This window comes from Falco cherrug, chromosome 7 (genome assembly GCF_023634085.1).
Source record: "Falco cherrug isolate bFalChe1 chromosome 7, bFalChe1.pri, whole genome shotgun sequence".
Classification (NCBI taxonomy): Eukaryota; Metazoa; Chordata; class Aves; order Falconiformes; family Falconidae; genus Falco; species Falco cherrug.
Genome location: NC_073703.1, coordinates 52,415,007 through 52,437,679, shown reverse-complemented (window position 1 = coordinate 52,437,679; position 22,673 = coordinate 52,415,007). Strand labels below are relative to the sequence as shown.

Sequence of the window (22,673 nt, the reverse complement as noted above, 5' to 3'; positions counted from 1 at the left end):
AGGAAGGCAGGGGACGGCAGGCCGCTCCCTCCAGCTCGCTTCCCCCGAGGGCGTGGGGCGGCCACACGACGCCCCCCGCCCGCGGCCTGCACCGGACACCGCGCTCAGCGGCCTGGCCACCCCCGGGGCGGCGCGGCAGGCGCAGGGGCAGCCCCCCCGGACTGGCAGCCCGCTCCCCGCCGCCCCGAAGGGCTCTGCCCTCTCGCAGCGGGGCGCGGGGTCCGTCGGCTCGGCGGGAGAGCAGCGCCGCGGCCGCTCAAGGCCCCATGCCCCGGGGCGCCGCGCCGTGCCCCGCCGCGGGCGGGATAGGCCCTCGATTCCCCGGCCTGTCGCTAAGAGCCGCCCGAGGAGAGCGCGGCCTGCAGCGCCCGGCCAGGCCCCGGCCTGAAGTTGCGTCCTTTCCCCGCCACCCCTCCGAGCCCGGAGGCGGGGAAGGAAGAAGAGGCACCTGCGCCAAGCACTGCTGGAGGGGGGAGGCGAGCAAGCCGGCCGCCGAGCCCCGCAGCCCCTCCCCGGCTGGGGGGAAGGGGGTACACAGCCTTTCCCCGTCCTCGGTGTCGCAGCTGATGTCAAGCCCTCGCCTCCCTCCTACCTGACAGCATCCCCCCACCCCCCTGGCGGGCGAGCAACAGCGGGGAGTCGAACCCCAAAAACATCACCAAGGAAATAATCCACACACACACCCCCAAACGCACCCTGCAAGGGGAGGGAGGAGGAAAAACAAAACAAAACCCTACTCCCCTCCCTCAAAAGAAGACGGAGAACGGGGGTGATCCTAAAGTGACCAGTCCCTCAATTAAACCGATCCGGTTCCCCACCCGAAACCGAGCGCGACCACAGCCCCCCCGGCCAAACTCCGGCCCGCCGCCCGCCCGTCCCCCGGCAGCGCCCGCTGCGCCCGCCCGCCCCCCGGCGAGGCGGCCCGGGCACGGCGGTGACAAATGTCACCCACAATGCACGCGCGGGGCTGTGTCCCCTCTGTCGTCGTCCCCCCCCAAAAAAAATAAAATCCCCTCTTAAGGGGCAAAACACGCAAGCCATCAAATAAAGGGGCACCCCTAGCTTCCACCGCCAGCGCCCGGGAAACACTCTCGTAAAAACTTTGTCCAGGGCTTCCCCCCCAATAATAGAATTTAAAACCTGTCAACCATTTTAGATCTGTACTTGGGAAACATTATTCCCGGGCACCGGTGGGTTTGAGAAACGACTCCGAGCGCCGCCGCGGCTCCCCTCCCCCCGGGCCGCGGGGGAGGCGGCCGAGGAGGAGGAGGAGGAGGAGGAAGATGCTTTCTGGGGAGGGGGCGGCGGGAGGGGACGAGGGACGGGGAGCATTCGCTTTACCTGAGACCAGCCACTGGCCTCCATTGTTGGAGAATTCAATGGCATTGACACAGCCGAAGTGGCCCAGGAGGTCCTTCTTGTAGAGGTTCCTGCAGCCCCGCAGGCGTCTCCGCTGGAAGTCGTGGGTGAGCAGGGGGTCCCCCTCCAAGCCCCGCTGGGACAGGAACCCCACCACCGACCGCATGCTGCCCCCCCGGCCGCCTCTCCTCTTCATGCTGCCGCCTGCGCCGCTCCCCGCCGCTCCTTCCCCCGCCGCCGCCTCCCCTCCCCCGCTTCCCCCCTTGTTATGGTTATGATGATTTTTCTTTAGCCAGCCATGGCAGAGAGGTGTTAGACACTCCGCCGCTTCCTGATCCCGCTGGCTCCTCCCCGCTCCCCTCAGCAGCTGATCCTCAGCTGCAGCCCGCGCCTCCCGGCCCGGCTCTAGTGTGGCGCCGCCGCCGCTTTCTAACTCGCTCCTGAACGGTGCGGGGGGACGGGTAAACTGGCCGCTCCGAGGACCGGCGGGCGGGCGGGCTGACGGTCCCCGCCGCCGCTGCTGGCGGCCGCGCCGCGCTGCCTGAGGCCGGCCCGGCCCGGCCCGCCTGAGGGGCTCGCTGCCGCCCGCCGCCGGCTGCGAGGTGGCGACGGCCGGCCGGGCAGGTGGTGCCGCGGCCGGGAGCCGTCCCCGATGGAGGTGAAGGGCCCTGCCGGGAGCCGCCGCCGGCCCGCCCTGGGCTGCCCCGCCGGGCCCGCCCGGCCGCCGCGGGGAGGGTGAGGGGAAAAAGTCCCCCAAGTTCGTGTGGTTTGCAGCGGAGTTTGTCCGCTGTAAGTGCTGAGTGATTTCTGCGGGATTTCCAAAAATTATGTCTGTAGAGTTTTGTTGTTTTTTTTTCTCTTTAAGATAGTTTTTATGGCACTCTCTGAGGTTTTATTGCTTGCTCTCTCCTGCTCCTACCTGAGCAACACTGAAAGTAGGAGGGTTGCCCCTTCTCAGTTAAGCGGACCTCTCCTGCGGCCCCAAAAGACTGTTGGAAATGCAGAAGAATTTTCTTCTTACCCTTCAGTATCAACAAAACCCCAAAAAGCAGTTGGCTGGACAGGTGACACTGATCTGCTTGGTCCTTCACCGTTTTACAACACCCTAACCTATGTGTTGGTGGGGAAAAAGATCTTCTGTCTTTCACAGGACCCTGTCCCTCACGTGTAACACCTGGCGCCACGTAAGACAACCGGAGCGTTGTCCGAGGGGAGCACCTCTGTAGCACGGCCTGCAGTCCTGCCTTGCGCTGTCCGACCACATCCCCCCCGCACACGAGGTGAGCCGTCCTGCGCCTGCAGCTCGGAACTTCCAGGTCTGTATTTCCCCACAGACACAGGTGAACTGCTGGCAGTGCCTAGGGCACCTACCGTTTTCAGAAGGTGAGGAATTAGCCTGACAGTCCTGGCCACCTTTGTGTGTAACTGCACCTGCCAGGCTCCAGGCTTTAAAAGAAACAAACAAAAAACCCTTTCTGACATAAACTGTGGTATCACAACATCACTGAGTACTGGTAGACTGTTGCCATGTTCCACTCACAGCGTTTCAATAGAAATTGAAATTATTTCATTATAGCAAGTCAGTTAAGTACTTTGGGATTCTTCTTGGTTAAGGTTATAGAAAGAATGTGAAATCCTATAAACCATGCTTTTTGGTTGACAACACTATAGCCTTACTTTTAACATATAACAAAAGAAAATGGCAAACTTTTCAGAAAAAAAGAAGTAAGAAAATTTATAAAAAGCATAGAACATTTCTTACGTGTCAACTTTTTATATATATAAAAAACCTATATATGATATCAATAGGTATAAATATCAGTACTTAATTACAGGTATAATAATAATTTGAGAGGAATATCCGGACACGTTTTGTTAACTGTTTTCTGTTAGAATGATAATTAATAATTTTAATATTGAAGTGAAAACGAACAGTTAGTTGCTTCTGCATCTGAGCTGTATGAAGATTTTGTTTTTCTAGTTACAGTTGTTGATAGCCAGCTATTGCTATGTAACATGTCTAGGAGGCATTGGTATAGAGAGGCAAAGACCCTGTCTGTCATGATTTGTGTTTATAACTTTAGCTTCAGCCACAGGTGAGTTGCAGTGGTATAAAATAATATTTTATATCTCTTTTGCTTGCATGCCATGAAATTCTGCACCATTAAAATTATATCAGAAACTGTTGCTCATTTCTGAATCCTTAACATAGGTGTCATTACATTTTTCTACCTATAGATTCTAAACTGACTCCACTAGTTTGTATTCCTTTCTCTCCTCATAATTTTCATACAGATCACATCACCATATGATTTGAGAGCCTTCCAGAAATACATTATGGAATCATGGAATTGTAGAATGGTTTGGGTTGGAAGGAACCTTAAAGACCATTTAGTTCCACCCCCCCCCTGCCATGGGCAGGGACACCTTCCACTAGACAACCTGGCCTTGAACGCTGCAGCTGTTGCTTTTGTCATATGTGGTTCGTTTTTTCCTCTTTCCTAAAGTATTGTTCAGGTTGGATATCTTTCATTTCTGTATTGAGATAAATAGGTGTAGAAGCCTTCCGTTTGAAATGTGACAGAATAAAATCTCTGGTGCTTTTTCCCCATCTTCTGGATCTGGTCTCTAGGAAAGCTGTGTACTTACTGGACAAATAAAATAATATTATTCCCTAAACCTCCAGTGCTAGATTTTCAGGAAAGATTGAACTGAAGGGTTTTTAATCACATTTATAAGCAGTCAGAAGGTTTCATGTTGTCAGAATTTGAAAGAAAAATAATAAAGACTGCCAATTGCTAAATGCCGTATTATCTCATATGACCATATAGGTTAAAAAAAAAAGCATTGGTAAGCATTCTTTTTGCTTTCCTTTGTTTGAATTAATTTTGAATATAACACTTAAGGAAATTATCATGACCTATACTCTTAACATCTTCCTTTGAAAATAACATGTTGCTGTGTTAGTAATGCCAGAGTGCTGTAATCTCTTCAAAACACATACACTGTTAGCCTGAGTCATGCTGAAGTAGCGTCAATGAAGCATCGTTTTCTACTTTAATAGGAATTTTCCACAGCTTGGAATGGAAGTATGGACGGTACTTTGTCAAACAGATTTGACTTTGTCAAGTTACTCTTCTGTTGGACATGTTATCTCATGGATGCTGTACTGAGACTCTTTGAATTTCACAGACCAAACTGGATTGAGCCTGGCCAGACTCAATGGGCAGAGTAACTCAGGGTGTGTTTATGCACTGCTTGAGCAGCTTAATTCTGTAGGATGTTTATAGTCTCCTCCATGCCTCAAAAGCAGGATGAAATAAAGCACAAAAAATGTTTTGATTGGAATTTCAACAAGTGGGCAATAGAGAGGAGGAGTCGACTATAAAGGAAATGGGAGATAACAGGGTGGTGACTTTCTGTAGATGCTTTTGGAAATGAAGATGAGTAAATAATGTTTGATGCAATACAGAAGAAGGAACTAGCAGAATGCTTCAGAAAAGAGATGTGGTCAGGGTAATGGTCTACATAAACAATCTTGGGTTGCGGTTTCAGTGTTGCTAATTCCAGGGCTGTGCATGGCCCAGTCTCCCAGCAGTACTAAATTGATTTGGATCAGGTATGACCATGGTGTCACATTGCTCTCACATTAGCTTCTGCCCATGCTGCAGAGTTTTTGTTCAGCTTCTGGAAGGACTGACAATACCTGATCTGGTTTTAATATCTGCTGGTACAAAATTATCCCTTCAGTGTTTTTTCTGAACAAATTTGAATTGGCAGAATTGGTTAAATTGCATTAGTGGTTTCCATTTGATGGCTGTGGTGTATTTGATTATTAATAGGAGGCCTGCAGTCAGCTTTATTGTTGGATTTACAGCATTTACAGCAGTTGATGGCTGTTGTGTTATGAGCTGTGCTGGTTAATGCGGAAGGGAGAGGTATTGGGCCAGCCTAGGTATGGAAGCAAGAGACCTAAACAAGGGTCTTAGTTGCATGGATGGATCAAAGGACTTTGTCTTAGAGATGCCATCTAGAAGAAGTCTAAAATTTAGATGTACCCTTGGTGCTAGGATCTACAAAGAGGTTTCAGTCAGAGCTAAGTTGACGTACAAGCGTGAGTGACAGGTAGACTCGTGATGTTATCTACAGATATGCACAAAGATAATAGGAGGACTTTCAGAGAAGAGGAAGAACCATGTTCTACCTCTACTGAGGTTTATCTTCCTGCTAGTCATCCAAAGAAAGGAGAAAAAAGGCTATGATTTGAGTTTAGATAGAGGGAGATAGCTCTGGGAAGAGGAGCAGGTCTGTAAATCATCTGCAGAGAGATCTTAGTTGTATTTGTATTTCAGATGAGATAAATCAGAGATAATGTGGGAGGATAAAAGGAGAAGACCAAGGATACAGTCCTCTGAGAGTCTGTCAAAGAGCACTTGGAAGGAGGGCTTAAAGAGGTAAAAATCTTAAGTGAAGCATGGTTGATTGTATCAGGTCAGGTTTAAATAATTTTTTTTTGAGCTCTGTTGAACCTTTGAATGGCTTTGGTTAACCCAGAGTGGAAATGAAGTCTTGACACTGGTAGTTAGATGTCTGTGGAGTGAGTTGGGGATGGGGGTTGCAGAGAGGTCATAGTTATTAGGAAAGTGGGGCTGAGTCAAGGCTTTTATTCTTATGTTTGTTTATACATTTTTTTTATTATTTTTGAGGGGAAATAGAAACAAAAGGAGGGCAAACCAAGAAGACTATGGCATATTTTAGCCAAACAATTTTTTAAAAATAATTTTGCTTGTGGAATTTACTCTGTATAGTGGAAGTTAGATGGCTTCTGGGCTTTCTCCTTTTACTTACTAATCTCATGAACCAGAAAGGTGGGAAGAATAAGCATTGATCTCTCAAACATCTCCCCTTGGGGCTGTTCAGCTAAAGGTGTAGCTTTAACATGCTGCTGAACCAATCTAATGACTTATGGCCACTGAAAGTGGCTTTGTTTTTCATGGCTAAGTGTTCTGTTCCTTTCTTTGTAGTGATGCTGCTGCTCACTGGACCTGCATGTCTGCTGTTCTACTGAGTTCCTTTGGCTCCTGAAAGTGTCCCAATGAATGCCAAAATCAGTACAGGCTAGTCAGGAGCACCCAGCCAAGAGTGCAGTTTTGCGAGGTGGGGTATGTCACCTTCTTAGTAGCCATGAACTGTGAGGCCAACTTAGTGTGTCTTCTGGAGCTGAACCACTGGGGTAAGTTAAGCAGCTCTTCAAGAAATGGAATTGTGAAATTCCTCTCTATTACTACATGAGCAATGAAAGTTGGCAAGTAATGAAGAAATATGTTGATGATGATCAATGTTAATACAGCTCATCCTCATGGGATCAATCTGGCAGCTCGCACCTCTGAGAGTTTTTTCAGATTCTTTGTAAAACCTGCAAACTGGCAGATCCCTGCAGTGCATTACTGCTGATTCATTCTTTGGCTGAGGATGTAGTTTCACTGAGATCTGGCTTTATGGTGGGCTGATTCAAGGAGTTAAACCAGAAGAAAACTGCATTTTTTGCTGTGCTAGCTTTCTGCTTGCCTAATTCCTTGAATCAAACTGGCACCAGTGTTTGTAGAAGAATGCCTACAGGTAGAAGGGGGAAGCAGAACTGCCTTTTCAACAGGACCTAAACCTTCTGTCCACCCCATTGCAGCGTGAAGCTCCACCTTTAGGATGTGGCTTCACAGTTGATTGAAACTGATCTCATTCTGACTTTTTGATGAAAGAAGCGGTCCTACTGCCTCCCCGGTACCAGCCCTGTTAAAACAAACCCTGCTCAGAATGACTTGTTTGAATATGCAGTCATGGGGTTACTAGCATGGATACAAGGGAGATAAATCACATTAGGAGTTGAAATGTGAGTTTGGTTTTCTTCTGTAGCTTGGGATGGGGCCCCGAATAGAGTGTTGTTAATGAGCTAGTGGGGACTACACACAGCTCTCTGCTCATTGTCTGCTAACAGCAATTTAAATCTTCACTGGAGCCTCTTTCCTTTGATATTCTGCGATCACTGATTTTTCTTTGAACACTGAGTCATTTAGCCTAGTCTTCTCCCTGTCAAAGGATGAGCTAATGTGATTATAATAATAATCTTTTTTCCTGTGATCAGCAGAACAAGTGAAGCCTGGTTTCCTGTGGACTTGTCCTGATGTGGCACTGCTGTGTGGATTCTTATATGTATATTGAGCAGTGTCTGCACATGCTTGCCATTTTATCAGTGACAGCTTTATGAGGATGTTTCATCGATTTGGCTTTGCATTTCACAGAAGTTACCTTTGTACAAATTTAGACGGAATTGGGCAATGGCTTAAACATGCTCTTTTGGCAAGGAAAGGGGGGAAGAAAGGGGACCCACAGGCAGAAATACCAACAGACACTGTAATTGCATAAGCCTTTTTTCCTTAGGAAATCAGGCTAAAAATGAGTCTTTTGACAGAGACCTCTGCAGAGATCTCTGATCGGGCTACAAAGACAGAAAGAAAGAAGTAAACCTTACTGTTTACCATGTAAAGGCTTCCAGTTACCTGCTGCAACAGATTTCTCATAAGTAAGGCTAAGACAGCAGTTGGTGTTTATTCACTTGGTTACCTTCTCATCTTCAGCAATGTCCCCATCCGTCTTTGGGAACTTGTTTTTTTGCCAGAGTGCACTCATGCATCAGTTGCTTTCATTTATTTTTAATTTAACCTTTATACTTGAATAAATGGCTATGTAGGTAGTAAGACAAGCTGTTAGAGAGACTTGTTGTTTACAGGACTGTTTATGTCGGTGATGCCATGAAAAATAAAGGCTTCAAATACAGCCAAGGATACGATCCTGTTACTGTAGAAAAGTTAGACTTGGGGGTTCCATTATGTAGCATCTTCTCTGTGAGACTTTCACCATGTAATAAATTCTGGGGTATTTTATTGTGTTCCTCTTTTGTAACTTTACATTTAAGCTGCTATTACCTCAAAACTAAACTAAACAATTTGTAAAAGGAAAAACTGGCCTGTTTTAAGATTTCTGGATGGATGCCAGTTTATTACAAATGGGTCCAGCCACAAACAAACTTTGTGGTCACTATTCTGAGCTCATCTTGAGCTCGGGTAAGAGTTCTCTTAGGAATGTTTTGCCTGCCTTGTAACAGGGCGGCTGGATCCTGGAGCCCAGCCATGTCAGCTTCTTTGGTCTCCTTCCAGTTAGTTGGGCCTTGAAATGTCTGTTATGTCCCCAGATGTTAACTTTTTTCCTTGCATTAGTTTACAGCTGGATCATTTCCCTGATTATCTGACGCTGTCATTACAGAAGTGCTGGAGCAAGGGAGCAGGGAGTGAGCAGTTGATCAGGTTGAACAGGAAGTGTGGGACTACCCTTCCCAGTGGCCATCCAGGTTTATGCTAGATTACAATGACTATGTAGAACAAAGCATTATACATTGGGGCGTGGGGGGTGGTGAAGGGAAGAGGGAGGGAGAGGAGGAGGGACAACTTGTCCATCTGACTGGGAACTCAGTTACAGCCAAACCCCTCCAGCTCTTTTTTCCTGAGTATGCACGTGATGCACTTTTTTCCTGAGCATGAGTCATGTGATGTGTTTTGGAGCAGTGCTGGCTCCTGTTTTGTGACCTCCTTTTCAGCTGGTCAGCTCTGCCTGGCACATCGGATCATAGGGGATGGATGGAGAAGCTGTGCCCGGGTTGTGTCTGTAGGGGAGGTGCAGACCTTCCCTGTAGAGGGGAATGAACCAGAGACAAGATGTGTGAGTTACTGCAGTGGGTGATTGCAGTGCTTTGTAACCCCCAGTGGATGAATATAAAAATGGATAAAAATGTCTTCGCTGTAGAGCAAGATCAAGGGTCTTTGCAGAAAGATGACTTATACTGCTGTAACTCCCAGGTATAAAGCATTTGTACGTCCAAAATACAGACACAAGTTAATGGAAAACAAAACTTTCCTGATGTGACCCCACCACCAGTAAGATTTGACATGATCGTACCATCCTGTCTTAGACCAGGTCCTTGGACCAAGCAGCTGCTCGAGTTTTAATGGCCTGGTAGAGAAGAGGGGCCTTACTTGCTCAGAGGAGTGGTCTTCTGGCAACCAGCTGTGCTCCCTGTTTGCTATCAATTGGTGCCTAACTCATTCCTGAGTTACAAAAAAAATGGGAGGTCGGGGGGTGGGTGGAAAAAGCAAGCATTTACCTGCAGACAGAAAAAATACTGCTTCTGTATAGTTTTTCCCTGATGACAGCCATTAGCTGCTTTGTTGCACCCCTTGGACAATCTGTCTGCTAAGTGCTGAGTCTCTCCCAGGGAGATCTTCCTAGCCTGATGATTACAAGATGGCAAAGTTAAAATGACATTTGACACTGACTGTCAAATTGTCAAAGCGATTTAAAGCAACACTTCCCATGGTTTCAGTGTCTCCTTCAAACAGATGCAGCTACCTGGGATTCTAACAGCACAAAAAATGGGAAATATGGGGAGAAATCGGGTGTGCAGATCTCTTTAACTTGCAATGGAAATAGGGCTGCAAACTTGTTTGCTTTTTGACAATCTTTGTCTCAAGACTTGGGGTGATGACCCCCGGCATGGCAGCTGGCTGTGTACTCATCCGTGCGTTGTGGCATCACGGTTCTCACATCCATACTTTTCCCACGGACCCGAGCTTTGTCATAATTATTCCTGTTAAACTCTTTAACCCTTTTCACTTGATTTTTCCCTCTGTTTTCTTCCAGTTTGCTACTTTGGAGGTAGCTACGCTTTGTTTGTCATTTTCCGGGATGCCTTTGTTCGTTACCCTCCCTTGCCCCTGTTCCCCGGCTCCCGCCGCGTTCCCCAGTGCCGAGGGCCGCCGCCGGTCCCCGCTCTGCCCGTCCGCCTGCCGCGGCTTCCCGGGGCGGGGCGGCTGCTCCCAGCCCGGTGCTGCCGGCGGGCCGGGCCCCCCCCCCCCCGCCCCGCCAGCAGCGGGCCTCTCCCCCCGCCCCGGATATCTTCTGAACAGAGCTCGCTTTCCAGTGTCCGTACCAACATTTGACATCACGGTATTATTTGTGAGGCGGCACCCGCTGGCTGAAGGCCCGTTCAGGGACTCGGACGCGGCCACCGTAACCCCGCCGGCTCCGCCCGTCTCCGGGCCGCCGCCCCGAGCACCGTGCCGGGGCCCCGGCCGCGTCCTGCCGGCCCGGGAGCGACCAAGCAGCCACACAGGCGCTCCGCGGGCGCGACCGGCGGCCCCGAGCGGCACAGGCGGCAGCACACGCCTCCCGTCGAGGATGCAGCGCGGGGCCCCGGCGGGGCCCTCTGCCGCAGGCCGGGCCGGACCCACAGCCGCCGCGCCCCCGCCTCAGCCGCCGGCTGCCGTACAACATGGCGGCACCCACCGCCCGCTCGCACCGCCGGGAAAGAGGAAGCGTCCGCCACTCTAAGCCTCCCGGTGTGCGCGGCGACTACCCTACGGGGGGTTCCAGCCGCCGGAGACGGCCGTTCTGCGGAGACGCAGGTAGCGGGCGGGCAGGTGGGTGCCCCGGCGGGGCGCCTGTAGGCCGAGCGGCGGCGCGGCGAGGCCCGGGGGGGGGAAGCGGGGAGGCTGCTGGGCGCATCCCGGCGCGGGCCAGGACGGCAGGTGCCCCGGCTGCGCAGGCCGGAGTGGTCGGCGGCCTCCCCGGCCGGGCCCTCGGCTCTTCCCGCCTGCGCGCTCCCCGCGGGGCCGGCACCCGGGCCTCTTCCCGGTGAAGGCCCGAGCACGCCGACAACGGGCAGCGCCTGCCCCCTGCCGCTAAGGGGAGCCGCGGCCCGGAGGAGCGCTCGTTGCTCCCTGCGGGGGCGCCAGCGGCGGCCCGGCCCGACCCCGGCCTGTCCCCCGCGGCCCGCACGCCTCCCCCACGGCGGGCGGGCTGGGCCTGCTCGGGCCGGCGGGCGGCCCCGCACTGCGGCGGGGCAGGGGCCGATGTGTCCGGTCGTAGCCTCCTGCCGGGCCGGGGCGGGGGATCCCACACGCGGGCTGCCTGAGACCGCAGCCTGCACCGGCATCCCGGCTCCCGGAGGGCGACGGCTGCTGGATGGAGGAGAGGCCGCAGCGCCCTCCGGGCTCTCGGTTTTCTCGCTCACTTCAAAAGTGGGAGTGTTAACGGTGACCGCACAAGCGCCCAGGCCGGAGGCCGTGCCCATACTCTCAGTGCTGTTAACGGTTGCGCAGGGCTGTAGTAGCACCGATGCTACAGCTTCTGCTTGTGCCGAAAAGCCATAAGAGCAGACCTTAAAAAATAACGCGGTGGGCTGGGGAGGTGGGGGTAAGGGTTGATTTCAGTTTACTGGAGGGGGACCCGAGCTTTGGTATGATAGAGGGAAAGCTATGTTACAAGTAGATGCTGTTTCTTTGGGGCTTTTCAATGCCTGAAGAGCCATTTGACCATAGTACAGATGTGAATGTAATGGGCAATGCCTATTACTTACTAATGCATGAACAGACATGCTTGTTCTGCGGTAATTTTGTCTTGGCCTTGTTTAGGTTGACCTGGCTCCAAACTGAGATAAAAGATGTTGATAATAGCCCTGACTAGCTTATTTTTGGAATATCAGAGTTTGTGTAAGCGTCTGCTTGCACCAGTATAAATCGGTGGATTCCCCTTAACATTTTTGGTGATGTGATCGACAGCAGCATTCTGTCTCCTCTTACTGCCCAGTCCACCACCGCAGCAGTCTGTCCCCCGACCCCCAATCTATCAAAGTGGGACCCAGTCCTTTTTCTGTCAGGATGGCGAGTTGTGTGGCTAGAACCTTGTTATGATACCAGTGGGTGTATTTAATGCCTCTAAATATGTTTCATTAAGTTGTCTTTAATTTCCACCTCTCTCATTTTTCTTTGCAGGCCATGATAAAATCCTACAATGATGTTTTGAATGGGTGAAGTGAAGAGGGGAAAAGGGGAATAAAAAAAATGCCCAAGCAAACTGCAGTGACGATTACTTTGGCGACCCTGCTGGGTGTTGCAGTAGGGGGCCTGGTTTTATGGAAAGCAACCCAGCGTCGGAAAGGAAAAGCATGCTGTAGTAGTCAGCAAGAGGAAGCAGTTGTAAACTCGGGAGATGAGAAACTGATTAAGGCAGAGGATAAGGAGGTGCTTTCCTTATTCAGATCTCCCACTTTCTCCTGGCTAGAGAGGACCCTTGGTGCAGACATAGTGATAGTTTCAGAGCAGGAGGAGTGGGATTGTGTTGAACCTTTGCTGAAGAAGGAGCTGGAGAAGTGGCCAGTGCTCGGAATGGATTGTGAATGGGTGAGTGATCAAGAAGCACATCTCCTTTGGATTGCAAATTGCAATCGAAAATCATTGAGGGTGGAATGATTCCTTTGCTTAAATGGATACAGCAGGACTGACTCTTGAAACTGCCTGTGTGATTATCTGTCACACAGCAGTGAAGTGGCTGCTAGTTTTGATTGTTCTCACGTTTAAGTGTGCTGACTTAAGTTTTGCATTCACTAGTTATATTTGTTTACTGAACTGTGATAAATCGTTGATACTAAATATAGTGGTAACTGTGTGGCTTATTATAGCATTATGTGTTTTGTATAATTTCTGTTTAAATGTGATTTACTGGAAGTAGTTTAGGTTTACACGGTTTTAAATCCAGCTACGTATGTCAGAAACCATTGCTTGAGAATAATAAATCCAAAAAGGAGGATAATACTGATCTGTAGATGTAACTCACTGGGACTAACAGAAAGCAAAGTTCCTCATCCACTTGTGTGGACATTTGCCTGTGTGAACTCTCAAAACAGGCTTTGCGTCATTTGTAGAGCCTAGCTTTGCCATTATATTGGGTGAAAAAGTATTTACCCTGCAGTCGATAGTATAATCCACAGTTAAACAGTGTGTTTGCCATAAACATTTATGTAGTGGGTGGCTTTGTGCTGATGTGGATTAAGAAATGGTGTCTGATTTCTTCCACCAGATAGCTATGAGGGGGAAAAGTGAAAGGGGGAAAGTTTCTCCTGTAGGAGTGTGGCAAGAAGTAGCTTGGGGACAATAGTACTGTACAACAGATCACATAATTTGCAGTAAAATGTGAGAGACATGTAACAATACTTGATTGCATAAACTGAGAGGTATTTCCTGTCTTCAGTGGCCTCTTGCGGTTTGTTCCAGCTCCAGTGTTGCTAATAGTACTGCAACTCAGACTCTAATTTTTGTCTTTATTTCAGGTGTCTGTGGAGGGAAAAGCAAATCCTGTATCCCTCCTGCAGATGGCTTCCTCCAGTGGCCTCTGCGTTCTTGTTCGGTTGCCCAGACTGGTTGCCAGTGGACAGACTATCCCGAGGACCCTGTTGGACATCATGGCAGATAGTGCTGTGTTGAAAGTTGGGGTAGGATGCTGGGAAGATGCTTGCAAGTTACTTAATGATTATGGTCTTCCAGTCAAAGGGAGCATGGATCTCCGGTATTTAGCCATGAAACAGCGGTGAGTTTCTAAAGACAGAGGCAGCTCTATTTAAGGCATCATTTAAGTTGGAAATGTTTTAAAAGTAATTGGTGTATGCTGAATGGTGCCAGGCAGGTAGGTCTGGAGTTCTCGTGATGGTTTTAGAGGATGGGCATTGACAGCCGCAGCCCAAGAACATGTCATGCTTCTATTTTGTGGTCTTAATGGAAATGAAATCTTAATGAAGATTTTATATGCTAATTGTGTCTGTTAGTCTTCTCATGCAACACCCTTATGGATTTTTATCTGAGTACCATGATTCGGCCTTTAAGAAGTCCAGGCACAGTGATGTTATACAGTGAGAGTGATCACTGTATCAACAGATGTTTGAATATACTGCGTAGAAGTATGGGGTAAACGTACCAGGGGCATATAAGTGGAACTGCTGAATTACAGGATTTCTTGAAAAATTACTAAATAAACCAGCTCTGATTTTCTCTTTTAATAACAATGCTTCCATTGAAAGGTTACAGTTATGATACTGTTTACTCATCCTTCATTCTTTCTAAAATAAATAATTTTACTTACGAATATTCTTCATGTACAGTGTATATATGCCTTATGTACAGTGTGTGTATGCCTGGGTGTGTTGTTAGTGATGTGGAGCATGGGTTTGCTGACCTGATGGTGCGTTTTTAGCACTGAGGATGGACTTGTCTCTGGTGGCCAGGATTCCTGGGTAATTTCTGGCTCTCATGCTCCTCGTGAATCCCTGGAGGCAGGCTGTCCATCACTGTGTGTTAGACCTCTTCAGTTCAGAGCCAAACACTTCAGCCTTAAGTGTTACTAACTCCCAGCCTTTTCTGTTTTGCATATCGCAGACACTAGATAATTACTAAATCTAGAAACAACATTTTAGTGGAGGGGAGGGAGAGGGCCTGTAAAGCTGACAGGCAGCTGTGTGCTGTTTGAGTGGGAGTCATGCGTCGTGTGCATTGTGTTCTGGCAGGTTGAGGGTGTATGAGGCCATCTGAATTTGCATGGGTGATAGCTTCATTTTTAATATGTTTGTTTCACTTTCTTTGTTAAAATGAAGGAAGGATCTACTTCACAACTGCCTTAGCCTTAAGTCTTTAGCTGAAAAAGTCCTGAACTATCCGCTTGACAAGTCTCCTCGTGTACGTTGCAGCAACTGGGAGGCAGAACAACTAACACAAGATCAGGTGTGTCTTCAACTTAGTATTTTGGGAGGAAAAGCAACCTTCTTCATAGAGAAGAAGCATTACAAAAGGGAGATCTGAGCCTTCTTCAAGTTCTGCCTCAAAACTTTATGTGTGACTGTGATCTGAAGTTAATTTCAGGCTCTGTGCCTGCGTTTCCCTCCTTTTCTGTGAAGATAATTTTCTGCTGTTCTCCCTGGATTCTTGACCCTTGTTTTCCTTTAGTCCTGAAAGGTCTAGAAGGCAAAATCCATTAAGGAAGTGTTTGTGCACCCAAAACCTCACCTTTTGTATTATTTTCTTTTCTCCAATCTATAGCAGTCAGTGCAATATTAGAGAGCCACCTTGGAAACCTTGTTCACCATCTTTAGACCTTTATGGTTTTCCCCATTACACTCTTTACCATCATGCTGCACATGTCTACAAAATCAGTGACCAGTAGAGGGGGTGACAGGATAAATAACCTCGCTGAATATTTGTGGGCAGTGTGTTAAAAGGGAGCTGTTCATTGTTTGGAGAAGACTTGGTGGGGCAGAAGGGTGTTTAAGGCCTGGTTGACCTGAATTTTTTTTCAGTCCCTTGCAGTTCCTGGGGGGCATCCATGAGTATTTCAAGTCTGACTGACCTTTTATGTAGAGGGTGGTGATGTTATGCAAGTGTCACTCAACTGCCAGAACTTTACGTGAATCTCAAAAGGAAATAAATCCAGCTCTGGCTTTACTGTACCAAGTGTTAAAGACTGCTGATGTTTGGGATGATGTTTGCTGTTTGTCAGCATCTTGATGTCTGTGTTTTTCTGCAGGTTCTCTATGCTGCTAGGGATGCCCAAGTCTCACTGGCTCTGTTTTTCCATTTGCTGGGATTTGCCACCCTCCCTGCTATATCTGATGGTGAAAACTCTGTTGCTGCTTGGGAAAAAGCACTGGCTAAATGCCGGGCCTTTGTGGATATCCCATTTAGAGGAAGAAGGATTGGTAGCACAGGAGAGGAGAAGAGTGGAGAGGGACGCTCTCCTCAGAAAACAAAGACTCGGAAATCATCGGTGAATGGCCAGCCCTCTGGCTGTCAGCAAGTGAAAGATCCTCGGAGGCAAAAGAGAAAGCCTCTGGGTGTGGGATATTCTGCACGGTAAGTCTGTGAGCACATTTTGCTCTTTGCACCCCAGATGCAAAATCTTGAATGATGCCTCATATGCTGTTCATCAAACAAAGTGGATAACATGAGCTGGGAAAGGAAACACAGGACCTAACAGTCACGGGAGCCAGATCCTGTTTCTGTTTACCTCATTACCTCTAGGTGGTATTGAAAGAGAGGCAGCACTTGGATCTGTACTAGGTCATGAGCAGATTAAGGGGTCATCTTCAGCTTTTGCCTTTGATTCTCCTCTGGAGGAACTAGCTGGAGGGCAGAGTCCCTGCAGGAGGCAGCTGGCTGTCTGGGTTGCATTTACAGCCCAAACAGCTGTGCCCTGTCTCCTCCAGGGAAAAGGTGGCAAGTGCTTGTCCTTTCAGCAGGGTCTGCCTCATGCACTGCTGTTTGTACTGTGCTGGCCCCGGTCACTGTGGCCACAGAGGTGTCAGGGTGCTGAGCAGAGCTGAAAGGTAAGGTTAGGAGGGGTAAGACACATTATGTGAGGTGTGAGAGGCCACAGAAGGAACAGTCTGTGGCAGCATCAAAATGCTGCATTTCGGTGTTGGCCAGGGAGAGAGAGGAGGGACTGGTACTACTTTTGGCCTCACAGAGGCAGCTATTGCTGGATTCAGGTCATTTTGTGGAGCAAATCCTAAATTCTTATGGCCTTCTGCTAATGGGAGTTCAGTTGTTTTTAAATTCAGACAAATTGGAGAAGTCTCTTCAAGCTCAGTGGAAGATGTGGAGATCTAGTATGTTTGGTTTTGTTCGGATACAATCTAATAAGATTTATCACTGGATGTAAGAACTAAAATTGTCTGTAATTACAATTTGGAAAGAAAACCGGACATTTTAGTGTGTGTTTTCTCCTTTTCAAGTTGATTGGATTAGCAACAGAGATGTTCTAATGTAGTCAATAATACTGATTTCATTAGCAGTCATTAACAGTATTGTGTTGTACACAGCAAGTCCCTCCAGATTTATTTATTAGTTGGAGCCTGTGTCATACAAAACAGAAGGACTGCACCTCATGGGAGGATTAGAAGTTGAACAAAATTGAATTCCAAGCTAAACTGAGATCTCCTCATGTTTGTTTATTTACTGTTTTTAACCGTGCTTGACTTCGTGATAGATCACTAGTTTTTACAATATCTCCAGCAGTGTGGCTCTGGTCTGTAACAAGACTGGATGTGATTTCAAAAGTAATTTTCCACTCTTCCTTTCTATAAGACTGTTCAGTTTTAATGTTTATTCATTTAGAGTTGGGAAGTACTCAGCTTATCTTGGTGATTGGGCTGAACTGCTGATGTTCAGTGGAAGGAGACCTTCTATATGATTATTGTTTTGTTGGGTTTTTCCCCCCCATGGACCTCAGAAGAAGTCCTTTTGTCAGATTATGCAGCCTGTGAATCAACCTTTTTAGCTGGTAGAGCTCTGCAGAGTACTTACACGATCTCACTGGAGAGAAGAAAGAAAACTTTTCCACAGTGTATTGTGACGTGTCTGTATCCCTGGCCGGTTCTTCCCAGATGCTCCCAGAGCCTAGCCTGATCTGCTTTTCAGTTTAAAGGAGGTTGGCAGGGTAATGAAATGTTTGCTGCAGAACAGAGTCCTTCCGAACACTGCTACAAAACACCAGAGACTGGTCTCATACAGGACTTTTCGCCACTGGCAGGGTTACGTGCCTGTGTTTCAGAAGGCCTCGGCTCAACTTTGTTGCTCCCCTGGACTCGTGTGTTTGGGCTCCTAGTGCTGCAAGAGCCTTTTTGAACCATTTATCTTGGATGAATGAAGTAATTGCCGTTCACGCTAAGTTTTAGAAAAGTCATCTTAATAAAACATTAAAGTACGGGCTTAGGCAGCTGGTCCTTGAAACTGCCTTGCCTTTAAGTTGGCTCTTTTAGCATACTCTTAGCTCATTGTCCTTCTTGACTTCAGTAGTCTTTTGTTTTCTAATGTAACTTTTTTTTGAAAATGCTGTTGTCATTGATGGCATCTCTTGAAAACTGGGATTCAGCATTACAATTCTGTTGGCAGGGGGCGATACCTTACAGTCAGTTGGTAAACCCCAGGTAAGTTTTTGGACGTTCTGCTCCCCTTAGCAGCAGGCTGTGCAGTGTGCTTAGAAGCCTTAAGTGTGTGTTTAGAGGCACTGCTGTGTTTTGGAGGAGACTGCATGAACTGCAGTGTGGAACACATGCCTATAGAGAGCTCTGGTTTTTTGGCATACTGTTACGGTTGCTGTAACGCTGCCCTTGTTTCATAGAAAGTCTCCACTGTATGACAACTGCTTCCTGCATGCACCAGATGGACAGCCCCTGTGCACTTGTGATCGCAAGAAGGCTCAGTGGTATCTGGACAAGGGGATTGGAGGTGAGCATACCAGTTGTTTGTTGGTATTTGAAATACAGCTCTTTTTTTTTTTTTTTTTTTTTGTGTGGCTTGTTTCTTAGATAACTGGGCATGATTTTTTTTGTATTCTTTCTGATTGGAGATATTTTTGGGGATTCACTAGGATGACTCCTGTGTTTTAGCACAGTTATTTTAGCTTTCAAATACAAATTTGCCTTGAATATTCTCTATTTGCCTTTACCCTTTCAGAGCTAGTTAGCACAGACCCATTTGTGGTGAAACTGCGGTTTGAGCCTTCAGGACGTCCTGAGTCTCAAGTTGATTATTATCTGACAGTCAAAGAGAACCTGTGTGTTGTATGTGGCAAGCGAGAATCCTATATCCGGTGAGTTGTTTGGTGGGTAGGAGATAAACGCATCTTTTAAAACAGGACTGAGGTCTGCATCTAGTTGGCATCCATAAGTTTGGTTCATGGCCATGAACATTGTGCTTGTTCACATTCTGGATGGGCTATCACTGTTTGAATGCTCTGTAGTTTTACGTGTCTGTTTAAGTTTGACGCTGAACAGGCCAGTCTTTCCTTTCCTTGCAGAGGCAGGAGGTGTTGGTCCTTGGAGAGAACAAAGCGTACGGAACATGTATTTGCGTAGTTGGCGTGACAGGGGGCAGCCAACGCATGCTGTTCTGATGGCATCCCGTTCTGATATAGCTGTACTGTTCCTTCCACTACTTAATCCTTATGTTTTTGAAAGGTTTCAGTGAGCCTGAAGCCCATGAGGTCACAAAGGGTGAGATTTTTGCCTTTGCTACTGTTTCTCATAGCGCGTTGCTTTATTTTTTATGGGTTTTTTACAGTATGAATCACAATAAATCACAAATAATTGCAAATAAAGAGAAGTTGCAGAACCTATTGCTGCCCTGAGGGTCCTGACTCTGGTGACCTTTGTTTTCCTGGACTTTTAGTATTAGTTGACCCTTTGTAGACCAGGAAGAGGAGGAACTGAGGAGCAGCAGCTCCAGGCAAATGTAATGAGCTGGCTGCTTTGTCTTCCTAGGAAGAACATTGTTCCTCACGAATACCGAAGACACTTCCCCATCCAGATGAAGGACCACAATTCCCATGATGTGCTCCTGCTCTGCACATCCTGCCATGCCATCTCCAATTACTATGACAACCATCTCAAGCAGCAGCTGGCTGAGGAGTTTGGTGCCCCCATCGGCTCGGAAGAAGGCGTGCGTTTGCTGGAGGACCCTCTGCGCAGGCAAGTGCGCTCGGGGGCCCGAGCACTGCTGAATGCAGACAGCCTGCCTAACCCTCGAAGGGCAGAGCTTCTGCAAAGCATCAAGGACTTCTTTAACACAGAGACAGTCACCCCCGAGATGCTCCAGGAAGCAGCTGGTCTGGAAACCAGGTATAACAAGCCCATCAATAGATGTAGCATTTTAGTTATTTATGTTGGCACGTAAGTTCAACAAAAAGTTGTCTACACGCAGTACCTTGGGTAAATATTACTGCAGCAAAAGAAAAGAAAATCCAGCAGGATTTGCAGAGTTGAGGATCACATATGCTGAATCCTCCCACCCCCCAAAGCTTTTTAATGAAAATAAGACAAAACTTGTTCCTGGTCTTGGGCTATTGATGCATCTTCCCTAAAATAATGGTGTCAAGTTAAGGATTGTCTGAATTTGAGGCTACTAGTAGTTGGTCTGCACAGGAGAAATGAGCCCCTAAAACCTTAAATGAATCACTTGTATAAGCCTAGAGAGTCTGGTTTTATGGTGCTTTGATACATTTAATTAGAAAGCAAGAATAGGAAGAATTGTTTGTGGTGTATCCTAAGGCTCTAAGCAGACAAACACACTGCATTTCTTACTGTGTTTTTGTTTTTGTTTACCCACTTCACTGTTGGGTTGAGGGGAGGTCTGTGAACTGTAGCTCTTGTTTATCCCCTTTCCCTTTCTTTTCCAGTCATCTCCTTCTGTTCTTGATCTCCATCTTCCCCTCCACTATTTTATACTTATTTTGAAGGACAGATCAGGGAAGATGACTGAAAGACAATCGTATCAGAAGCCTCCTCTCCTCCTCTTTCTCAAAGCCTCCACAGATATCTTTCCTTAATGAGTATCTGGTCTCTGTCTGCATGAAGTCAGTATTTTTTCCTTGTTATGCTCACTGTTGTTTGTAATATGCCAATGTTATAAGTAGGAACCTATCCAGGTAGGGAATTCAGTGGCAGGATCAGGGCTCTGGGATGTCATACAGTTCTTACCTTGAGAAATTTGCGATCTGTCTCCTGAGGAGCTTGTAATGGACCTTGAGAGCTCTGTTTAGTATTGCTATAAAAGAACACTTTCTCAGTTCAAAGAAACTTCCTAGTGTAACTGTTCCAGAAAGCAGTCTGGCATCGAAGCAGAGCTTAAAACTGTCCCTCTTGGTTTGTTTACCACGTATCTGTAATGAAACTCTGCAGCTGAAAGTATCTTCAGTGTCTTGCTGTTCATTGGAGACAGGTCTAGAGGCTGACAGTGGGCTTATGTGAAAACAAACTCTGCTTGTGTCCTGGCAGGATCTGCAATGAGAGCTACATGCCACATGGACTGAAGGTGGTGCAGTGTTTTGCTAAAGGAGGCCTGCGCTCCCTCATGCAGTTGGAGAGACGCTGGCGGCAGCATTTCTTGGACAGCATGCAGCCCAAGCACCTCCCAGAGCAATGGTCAGTGGACCATAACCACATGAAGCTGATCCGAAAGTATGGGGAGGATCTTCAGATTGAGCTGTCGTGAAACTACCTTCCTGGACTCTAGACAGTGTCTAATGGACATATGTAACTGAAGGCGGAAGGACTGTTTTTATTTCTATGTTTCCACTAAAATCTGGGCCTGGGTTTGCAAACAGGCATCAGTAGATTATAGAGTTAAATCCATTGACTTGAATTTTCAGGTGGTTTGGAATTTTTGATCCTATTTTGTCAGTGACTAGTTCAGTGCAAGAGTGATATGCTGAGGGAACCTGTCTTCTCAAAGTGACTATGGAGTTATTTTCTCCCCCCCAGGATGTCTGAGGCCTCCAGACTGTCTCTCTTACTACAGAGCACAATAAATGAATATTTCCAGGTTTTCTGATATAAAGGATAGCCAGGGGTGTAGAAATATCTGCACCCTTGGCTATACTTTGAGAACCTCCTGATAAAAGTCTGTCTTTGCTTTCAGTGTAGTTGTACGCATATGAGTTGTTCTCAGAGAAGACTCCCTGCCAGGGAGAGATTCCTTGTTTGGAAGTGGCAAAGAAACCTTATATTTTTTTGCAGATTCTGAGCTGTATCAGCATTGCAGACAGGTCTCAGTGAGTTTCCTGGTGGCGGGTGCCTGATGAGAAGTAACACTCTGACTCTGGCCGTATGGAAGCACCCATGTCGGTCAAGTCTTTTCTGAAAGAGCTTCCAGCAACACACAGTCTGTTGAGGGGAGGAAAAAAAAAAAAAAGTTCTTTCCCGATTCCACTTGTCTATTATGAATAGCTCTTGATGGGTACCTTTTCATATCAGACTGAAATGAGGTCAAGTGTCTTAAAAGCGATGAGAGGAGACAAATTTAATTTACAGACCAACATCTTTTAAGAGGTCACACCAGGTGTGGCAGAAAACTGAAAAATCCGATATTCTGTTCCTGGATTTGACATGTGTCGTGGCAAGCAGGTCATACTCTCTCCATGCCTGTTTCCCTGTCTCTAAAATGGGACTAATAATGCTTAACTATCTCACAAGGGTGTTGTGAGGCTTAATTAAATAACGTTTTTCTAAAATGCTTTGAAAATATAAACCAGTGTGTGCTAATTATTACTGTTGGTTTTTAAAATGTGTTGTTGTCTGACTTTCTTAAATATTCGTGGGTTTTGCCTGTTGCTAGACTTTAGTTAAATATAACTTTTTAAAAATATATACCCCTTTCTGTGAAATCACTTTTGATGAATTTGATTGCATGAGGTGAGTGTGCTTCTCCTGAATGATGAAGCTGTGCTCAACTTTTATAGGTCTCTGTAAAGAAGTTTCAGTGAAACCCTCACTGTACTTAACACGACTGCATATAGCACAGTTGACCCATATTTTGTTATAACATTTGGGCAGAATCCTGGACCTGCTGTGATCATGGCTCAAACTCTCCTTTATCAGATAATTCATG

General features: G+C 47.3%; 2 protein-coding genes and 1 long non-coding RNA gene across 17 annotated transcripts in view; 1 reads left to right on the top strand and 2 right to left on the bottom strand.

Annotated features, from left to right (window-relative positions):
• DCAF5 (DDB1 and CUL4 associated factor 5) overlaps window positions 1-1,668 on the bottom strand; it is a 77,415-nt gene extending 75,747 nt beyond the window's left edge. Inside the window, exon 1 of the mRNA XM_005441099.4 lies at window positions 1,342-1,668. Within this exon, the coding sequence (XP_005441156.2) occupies window positions 1,342-1,555 (214 nt within the window). The 5' untranslated portion in view covers window positions 1,556-1,668. The remainder of the gene's footprint in view (window positions 1-1,341) is intronic.
• EXD2 (exonuclease 3'-5' domain containing 2) lies at window positions 1,332-22,452 on the top strand. Of its 15 annotated transcripts, none has more exons than XM_055715030.1 (12): window positions 2,028-2,148; window positions 2,510-2,639; window positions 5,712-5,813; window positions 6,384-6,592; window positions 12,240-12,647; window positions 13,574-13,830; window positions 14,888-15,014; window positions 15,814-16,139; window positions 18,409-18,515; window positions 18,744-18,879; window positions 19,550-19,906; window positions 21,062-22,452. In XM_055715030.1, exons 5-12 carry the CDS (start codon window positions 12,309-12,311, stop codon window positions 21,276-21,278), a joined length of 1,866 nt encoding a protein of 621 aa, XP_055571005.1. In that variant the 5' UTR covers window positions 2,028-2,148; window positions 2,510-2,639; window positions 5,712-5,813; window positions 6,384-6,592; window positions 12,240-12,308; the 3' UTR covers window positions 21,279-22,452. The 15 variants fall into 15 exon arrangements, with proteins under 15 accessions (XP_055570999.1, XP_055571005.1, XP_055571004.1 ...); XM_055715029.1 differs by having other exon boundaries at window positions 2,510-2,675; XM_055715027.1 differs by having other exon boundaries at window positions 2,510-2,675; window positions 4,424-5,813.
• LOC114016368 (uncharacterized) lies at window positions 7,754-10,529 on the bottom strand. The gene is made up of 3 exons (XR_008733028.1): window positions 10,397-10,529; window positions 9,572-9,697; window positions 7,754-9,097 (listed from the first exon to the last, which is right to left on the bottom strand). It is a non-coding gene; the product is annotated as an uncharacterized LOC114016368 (long non-coding RNA).
• Window positions 22,453-22,673: the final 221 nt, after the last annotated feature.